General features: G+C 37.6%; 1 protein-coding gene across 1 annotated transcript; it reads left to right on the top strand.

Moving 5' to 3' along the window:
• The first annotated feature begins 3,781 nt into the window (after nt 1-3,781).
• Nucleotides 3,782-9,111, top strand: LOC131934552 (5-hydroxytryptamine receptor 1-like). The gene has a single exon (XM_059290601.1). The coding sequence runs from the start codon at nt 4,148-4,150 to the stop codon at nt 5,612-5,614; it is 1,467 nt and encodes a 488-aa protein (XP_059146584.1). The 5' UTR covers nt 3,782-4,147; the 3' UTR covers nt 5,615-9,111.
• The last annotated feature ends 447 nt before the right edge of the window (nt 9,112-9,558 follow it).

Below are 9,558 nucleotides of genomic sequence, written 5' to 3'. Positions count from 1 at the left end.
ATGTATTTAAATATGTTTGTATGTTACATATATAAATATATGTGTATATATATATATGTATTTATATATATGTATATATGTATATATGTGTATATATATGGATATATATATATATATATATATATATATATATATATATATATATATATATATATATATATATATATATATATATATATATATATATATATATATATACAGAGAGAGAGAGTTAATTGATGCTACTCACTTTATGACAAAAAACTAAATTGTTCATTACCGTATGCTTAACGCAGTTAATTTATGTTCAATTGTATAACAACGCGTATTATGACAGTTATGGGTACCACGTGATCCTCCAATTGTCAGCCAGCAGCGAAAGTAAGCGGCATCTATTTTTAGCACTGCCATTGGCTTCTATTTACCTCCCTTGGATTGATGTTTATTTCCCTTCCATGACCGTCGATTCGCTTGCTCTCCCCTGATCTCTCTCTCTCTCTCTCTCTCTCTCTCTCTCTCTCTCTCTCTCTCTCTCTCTCATCATTCTTTCTTTCCCACTTTCGCACTCTCTCACTCTGTAGTTGAGATACACCTTTCTATATTTCCCCTTTGGCCTAGGAAAGAGCCGTGAAATGTGCCGGAATGCCGGTTCTATGTCTTCTAGGGGGAACAAGATTCTCCGTGCCGTGCGCGTCACATTCGCTCACATCACCGGCACTTAACTGTTCCAGCTTGCTTCTGTGTGGGTGTGTGTGTGTGTGAGTGAGTTTGTGTGTCTGTATGAATGTCTGGGTGTTCTGTGTACGTGTTTTTCTGTGTGTGAGTGTGTGGGTATTGTGGTGTACGTTTGTGTGTCTGTGTGTATGATTGTCTGGGTATTGTGTGTGGTTGTCCCTGTGTGTTAGTGTTTTTGTCCAACTGGCTAGGTGTGGTGTGTATTTAAATATGCACGTGTCTTTGAATGTGAGTTTTTGCATGTGACTCTGTTTTGTGTTTTTGTCTGTGTATATAGGCCTCTCTCTCTCTCTTTCTCGAATATATATATATATATATATATATATATATATATATATATATATATATATATATATATATATACACTCATGTGTATTGTATAGATATATATACTCATGTGTATTATATATATATATATATATATATATATATATATATATATATATATATATATATATATTTATTTATTTATTTATTTATTTATTTATTTATTTATTTATATATATATAGTGTCTACTATGTAGGCCTTCATTACTAGTATTTTAAAAATAGCAACCGGTGTACGTGCAGAATAAGAAATTCATTCCATGTCTTTACCCCTGGTGTCTCAGTGTCTTTCCACTGTCTGAATACCGTCCCGTGGATCCTGCCCCCATTCCGTGTGGAACTCTTGCACGAATAAAGGAGCAAAGACAACCCGGTAAAATGGAACCTTATGTATAATCAGAAGACGACGTAGAGTTATGGAACCTTATATATAATCAGAAGGCGGCGTAGAGCTAGAAACAGAGAGAAAAAAAAAGTCAATGGAATAACACAATCAGATACGTATCGTTAGAATGGTCGGGGGGATTCAATGCTGAAGGGAACGTCGTGTAGGTGTGGGTAGACAAAAGTTGTAAGTATAGTAGCAATCCAGTCTGAAGGCGTGCAGTGGCGGGGGGATTGCGGTGATCGGGTGGGGAAGTCGAAGGAGGCGACCGGCGTGACTTTTATTTTTAGTTTAGTGGTAGGGGGAGCGTCGTAGTGTTGAATTGAGTCGTGGTATTCAAATGCGGAGGTTCGATCTGTGTGTAGGTATAGACTGACCAGTCGAGAACATTCTGATATTTGAGAGAGTTTATGTCTGTGATTTCTGTAGGAATATGTTTTTTTCTGTGATAGCTGTAGGAATATGTTTATTTCTGTGAAATTATTATTCTTTGTATCATTCGGACTTCTGTTCATACCATCTTGGATATTTTATTATAAAAAAGTTTATTTTTTTTAATTCAACTGTTATATTTGTTTAAGTTTATTAGTTAACTTTTTAATTCCGGATTTTTTATATCTTTTTTTCAGATTTCTAAAGATTAACAGATATTTTTGGGGAATTTAAAATTCGGAGATTTCTGAAAAAAAAAAGCCTAACTGGCATAACGCTATTCAGAATTTGGACCCAAAATAAAGTCGAACTTCACCCCTTGCAGGTCGGAATTATTGTTGTAGGTGTAAGAACAACATAACATCAAGATACAACCATTGGTATAGTGGTATCTGTGATTGAATAAGTCACAAGATAGATCTGTATCTGTGACAAAAGACGGTAATAAAAAAGACACACTGAAGTCAACCAAGGGGAGAGCAGTGAGGATTAAAGCTTACCCCAGACCTGCAGAATAGGAGAAATTTTTGACATAATTTTCTAACCAAACCTCGGTCACTGTACTGTGTAGCAACCCAAGGGGAAATAATCCTACACTGGTTTCAATGGATCGATAAATCAATACTTGTAAGGATGATTGAAGTTGGTGATTTATTTTTATTTTTCTAATGTGAATCTGTTGGGGAACGTCTTTGATCGCTTGATTTCAACGCATTCATGTCTTTATCTTGTTGGCGATACAAGTAGCTTTAAAGAGAGGTAATCCTACTTTTTTCTTTCTCAGACCTATCCTCTTTCGAGAACCAAAGAAGAAAAAGAACAACAAAAGGAAAAGGCTACTCCCAACAAAAAGGGGAAGATAACTCTGAAACAAATCATTCTTGTGATCGTTTGTTTCATCTTGGAGACGACACAGCTCTAGTGTGATACTTTTGTTGTTGTTTAATCATCGGAGATCACACAATTCTCACTCTGGACGTATACCTCGCCCCGATCACACTTTCACACTTATTCGCAATTCGTGCTGGCCATTTCTAAGGCCGGATTAGAATACATTTTTTTTGTTGAGGATACATATTTCTATATATATATATTTTTTAAACAATATCCTAAAGAAAGCTGGGGATTGACAATTGAAACGCAGACGAAGACTCGGTAAACTAGCAACGATTATTGGAAGAAAGGAGGGTAACATCTGGTTCACAACAACGCAACTCTTCACGTCGTTATTTATACGCTGTGGGTTACTAGCGAGAGGGAAAGATCTACTACTCTGTTCAGTCAAGCGAGATTTCTGATCTCCCTTTCTTTTATTCTCCCAGCCGGCAGCTGGGTGTAGTTATATCAAAGGAGATAATTCGTATTGTTTTTTTTTATCTTTACTTCTCTTTGAAGTTTGGTTAAGTTGAGAAGAAAATAAGTGTACTTTTCTTGTCGTGGATGTAGTAGGTTTTTTTTTCGTGAACACATGTTATCGTGGTAAGACAAGGAGTTTATTTTTAGAGGTGGATGAGAGATACTCATTGGCGTAGAGCCCAGGAGTAGTTATTTGCAAACGTGTGGAATAAGTTGTGATGCTAAAAAAAAATTTCCCAGAAACTTCTACCTATTTTTTTTTCTACTAGGTGTAAGCTTCGACGTGAGTACATCAGCCCGCGCGTGCCAAATGTGTGCGGAGTAAATCTGTGAACTATTCTTTCAGAACGGAAGTACCTGGGGTAGCAGCCAATCAGAGCTTAACTTGCAATTAAGATTTGGGTGTTGGAGAGGAAAAGTCGATTGTGAATCGAGTGTGAACTAGTGGAGTGTGATACGTTACGTTTTAAAACAACTTGTGGATACATCCAGCTAATCCATCGAACTGATTTATCGACACTTACATCACAAATGTGTCCTGACTTCATTTACTGACTACCTAAATGAACCGATTTGAATTATATCAAAAAGAAAACCAAGAAATATAACTAAGACGTATAATCTTAGTCAAGAAGTATCTACAAAGTTACAACTGATTTTTTGAAACGATAAAGAAAACGTCACATATAGAACGGCCTGAAGGTTCAGCTATGGGGACATACACGTCGCCTCTCAATTTCCAGAGTCCCCAACATTCGCTTGACCTTTCAACCCTGGACTCTGGCTCGGCTGGACATTTGGTCTCTACTTCTGCAACAAGCCCCAGCACACACTTAGAAACTGGTCATCAGGACACCCGATTGGTCGCCGCCCCCAACTAAAACTACAACCTCTCTGTTTCCATTGGACGAATTGAAACACGTGACCGTGAAAATGACCAGCGTGGTGTCCACTTCCGGCGTGACGCCGCAAATCACCTACAGCGCCAGCTACAGTGCCGGCAACACGACCGACATCTTCGTCCCCTTCGGCGGCGTCAACACCTCGGACTACTTCAACCAGACTGGCTTCAGCAACGACTCGGTGTACACGAACTCGTCGAACATAACAGTGGACACTGGTCCAACAAGACCGCCCGTGCCGTTTGAAGAATGGCAGCAAATTCTCATCGGCATCGTCCTCGGCTCCATCGCCCTCAGCACAGTCATCGGCAATTCCCTGGTCTGCATCTCCGTGGCTATCGTCAAGCGACTCCAGTCTCCCTCCAACTTTCTCATCGTCTCGCTGGCCGTGGCGGATCTGTTTGTCGGCATGCTCGTCATGCCGTTAGCGGCTGTGGTGGAGCTTAACGGTGGGGCCTGGATACTGGGCCCGATCGTCTGTGATATGTGGACCACGACGGACGTGCTGTTATGCACTTCGTCCATCCTCAACCTCTGCGCTATCAGCGTGGACCGGTACTTTGTCATTACCCGACCTTTTCAGTACGCCATCAAACGCACGCCGAAACGCATGGGTCTTATGGTTCTTATCGTGTGGAGTTTATCCGCCGTCATCTCCATCCCGCCCGTGTTCGGCTGGAAAAGCCCGCACCGGCCGTTCGAATGCATGATCAGCAACGACATTGGCTACCAGATATATGCCACACTCTGTGCCTTCTACCTGCCGCTCATCGTCATGATCTGCATCTACTTCCGGATCTGGCGGGTGTCTTCGAAGATCGCAAAATCCGAAGCCAAAACCAAAATCGGAAGTTTCGAGAGAGGCACGGAGTTTCAGTTGAGCCGACCCTCCCATGATTCGGGGGACAGTAACATTTTAGCCGTCCCCAACGGTTACATCCGCGACGGGAACGGCAACGGCAACACCGAAGACGAAGGGTCTTCAGAGGCCTTGAGGAGGCCCAACCCGGAGCAGCTTCAGAAGCGCCGCTTCACCATCCGCTCCCTCATTCCCCGGCACCCGAAGCTGTCCAACACCAAGGAGAGGAAAGCGACGAAGACCCTGGGGATCATCATGGGCTGCTTCACGCTCTGCTGGCTCCCGTTCTTCATCCTGGTCCTGGTCTCGACCTTCTGCGTGAACTGCGTCCCGCCTCAGCTGTCCTCGATCCTGCAGTGGCTGGGCTACGCCAACTCCTTTCTCAACCCGGTGATATACGCTCGCTTCAACCGCGAGTTCAGGACCCCTTTTAAAGAAATTCTTCTCTTCAGATGCTACGGAATCAACACGCGCATGCGCTCCGAGAGCTACGTGGAACAATATGGACCCGTCGCCTCGCATCGGGACAGTCTGCGCCCCACGGATACCATCGTCAGGTACAACAGCCAGGGTCAGACCGTCGTTGCCCTTGGCAACGGATCAGTCAACGGATCGAGACACAGCGAGTCGAAGATTTGAAAACACGATTTGTGTTTAGATGGAAATTTTTTTAAATTTTTATTTCTGTTGGTAAACATCCATTGAACGGTTTAGCTTAAGAATTTTATGGGAAATAGTAGATTCTACTTAGTCCAATTGATCTCGTTCTATGCTTACATCTTTATGTACGTTCATCGACATGTGTTAGTTTACTAACTTAGGATGCTAGTTTCATTTTTTTTTAATCGGAATAATCACCTCATGAATATTCATTCTTTTCATTCTATAACTATAACTGTTCTAATATTATATGTCATATGTGATACTATTGGGGAAACCCATACACCATTCAAGATATCGTTAACTAAATGTCATTCATGCTAAGCTTACTTAGTCTAATGTCATACATGCAAACTCTCATTATTTAAAAAAAAAAAGCATTCATACATTTTAAAAGCATGTTCCCATTACTCAAAAGCTATATACAAGTTCACAACGGGACTTATAACTTAAATCCACACGTCCCTACATGAAAAATATCAACTCACTCCATTTAATTTTATCTGATTTTTGCCTTTGTCTTTTTTAATATAACTTACTTATAAATTACTTTTATATAACTTATTCATAATTTTAATTTTTTAAATTTATTTTCTTGGCTAGACAATCGCAATTCATTCCTGAATCATATCAGTCATAAATCTAGTGCATAGTTCAAGGATACAGTTGGGTACTGTAAGGTGTCAGGGGAGAGAAGCAAGATAGGTTTTAACTGGTTAGGATACAGCCGGATAATGTAAAACTGGAACCGGTATTAGAGGTGGTTTTGCTGGGCGGGGGAGGGGTGGTATAGCTACAAGGTTTATTGCTCAAGTCATATGACTTGTAGATGTATAGTTTCAACGCGTATACCTTTAAGTCATATACCAGAATGCTGTATAGATTCAGGGCGTGTAGTTTGAAGTCGTATAGCTGGGAGATATATAGTTTCAACGCATATACATTGAAGTCATATAACAGAAAAATGTATAGGTTCAGTTTAAAAGTCGTATAGTAGTTAGATGGATAGCTTGAATGCATATTACTTGAAGCCATATAGCTGAAATACTATAGCTTCTTGGTGTTTAGCTTGGTTTCCTATAACAGAAAGATGTATAGTTTCAAGGCATACATCTGAAAGGGATATAACTGTAAAGCATAAAATTTGCGTGTTTCGTTAACGGTGCTACCAATTTTCTGACATCGACTCTTCCAAAAATAGGTGTAGAAGATTGTTTGTAGTATCGGAATATCAGAGTATGTGATAGGGACGAAAATCAGGGTTCACCGCTATGGTAAGACTTAGTTTAGGGTTTGGGTGTGTGATAAAGTTAACATAAACATAACAAGATATGTTAAACTGTAGTTTACTACCAGTGACCGAACACCCCCTTTTTAAAGACGAGTCCATAATTTCACACTGACATTTTTTTATCTAAGGGTTAAAAATTGTGTATCTAAAGTCTAAATGATAACAAATTCTACTTAACTTTAAAACTTGTTACAGGTTATCAAGTATACTGCATTGACGTATTTTAGACTAACGCTAAATGTAACATATCCAAAAGAAATAATTCCTGGCCAACAATACCCTCTTATTCCCAATGATCATCCGCTTGAAATCAATCCAGCCATTGTTGCAAGAAATCGATAATTTTAATCACGTGACGTTTAATTGTTCGCTTAATGGATCCAAACAATAAAAGTTTTTTTTCATTGACCTTGGGAAAAGTGGATTAAACCCCCTACCCCTTGCAAATATGACCTTGGTGGAAGAAAAGAAAATCACTACAGCTATTTTTAACTTTCCGTTTTAGTTTTTTAAGGTTTTTTTTTCTTTAACATTTCTAAAATCTGATTCTTGCATGCACCGTCACGGAACACCAACTTATTAACGATCCTTTTTAAGGGGACATCACTCTTCGCCGATATTTCTCAAATAGTGCGTTATTTCTAATATTTTGATTTTTAAAAATAATTTTTTCTTTCGTTCACGCGGAGTAAAAAAAAAAAGTTGTAACTTCCAATGTTAGTGATACCCACACGTACTAGAATCAAATTTTTATTCAATGATATTCATCTTCCAACGCACAACACAATTTATTTTTCTGTATTATAGTGTTGAATATCTTATATTAACGTAGTACCTTATATTAATTAATTTTAAGAACAACATCAATTAATATTTTAGCCTTTAACCTCTGGCACTCTGCAATGTGTAGAAACGACTTTTTATTTTAGCATCCAAAACAAAACAAAAAATGCACATACGGGGTATTTTAACATCTGCGACAAAATCACGTGTTTGAATCCGCTTTACGTCGCCCAATCAATCCTGATATTCAAAATGTGGGGCGAAATAACGTGACCTACCCCTCCCCTTATAGGTGAGACGTAGGGCGCAGTGTTGAGACCCCCCCCCCCGGCGTCAAGCATAAAGTTGTGTACACCGTACACCCCGCAAATACGTACACTCGCAGTGTGTACATGACAATGTTCATCTGAAGATCTCCATTCATATCTGCTGCTGGAAATTCTCCCCTGAACAATCCGCCCGCGTCCTCGTTTGTTCATGTCCCTTGGAATGCTCGCCCTTAATTAGCGCCAGGGCGAACTTAATTAGCGTAGCCTCCAACGTATCGATGTGGTAATTATCTTAAATGAGGTAGTTTTTAATTGCTATACAAAAAACCCACGAAATTATATTGAATAAATTAGATTGTAATTGCAATACAAGAAAACTTGAAAAATTAGTACTGTCATTTTAATTGATTTTTTAATAACAGCATTCTGCTGTTATTCTTCACAAAATCCCTCCAATTTTATTCAAGTGTACATAGTCTTTACAAAAATGTCCTAATTGGGCTCAATTTTTTTTCTACGCTACAACAACTTATTAACGTGTTTTAATTAGTTAAAAAAATATTAGCATATACAACATACTACTTTATTTTTTTTTTCTAGCCATGAAACTTCAAAATCTTCAAAGTATTCTTTTTTTTTTACTACCAACACAAATCCATAACTTTACGTTAATCTGGAGATTAATAGATCATGGGGTCGGTGTACTTAAGTTGTTTTGTTTTTATTCTAGTTTTCTATTGGCGTCTAGGGTACAAATCCATTTTCTAATCAATTGTATTAAAATAGTTTTTTGTAGACTGAATTAAAATGTAATTTTATTTGTGAAGACTTTTTTAAAGTTTAAATATTTTCATCAAATAGCAATCCAATGATAAATTTTCAATTAAATTTTTTTTAAAGATTTTTCTTTTTTAAGGTAAAGAGCTTTCAGTTGAAATTTAGTGCTTCAAAAGGCGATTTTAAATGGTACTTGAAGGGTGGATCCATAAAACAAGCTTTAAAACAGTGTTCGCCATCGTGTCGTAGGGCAAGGGTTAATGTGGGGTTTGTGGCAACTGGAGGGTTAAACTGAAGATGGATGTCTAGCTTACAGAGAGCCATTTTAATTGAAACCTAGCTGATTGGCCATTGAATAAAGCACTATATATAAATATATATATATATATATATATATATATATATATATATATATATATATATATATATATATATATATATATATATATACATATATACATATATATATACATATATACATATATATATACATATATACATATATATATATATATATATATATATATATATATATATATATATATATATATATATATATATATATATATATATAAACCAAGACACGACGAAATTATGGCATTTATTTAAAAAAATCTTCATACAGCTATCTATAAACCTAGTATCAAACTTAATTATCTTTTTAAACTTCGTTGCCATTCTCAATGATCGAATATCCTAGTAGCACAAGAAGGACATAATAATATCATTTTTTAAATCAAGGCCTATTCCTACAGCGACTTATAATTTTTTTTCTAGCAAAACTCAATTTCTACAATGAATTA

Source organism: Physella acuta, unplaced genomic scaffold (genome assembly GCF_028476545.2).
Source record: "Physella acuta isolate Inbredline_101_S28 unplaced genomic scaffold, ASM2847654v3 ptg000111l, whole genome shotgun sequence".
Classification (NCBI taxonomy): domain Eukaryota; kingdom Metazoa; phylum Mollusca; class Gastropoda; family Physidae; genus Physella; species Physella acuta.
This window is presented reverse-complemented; position numbering and strand designations above follow the sequence as displayed.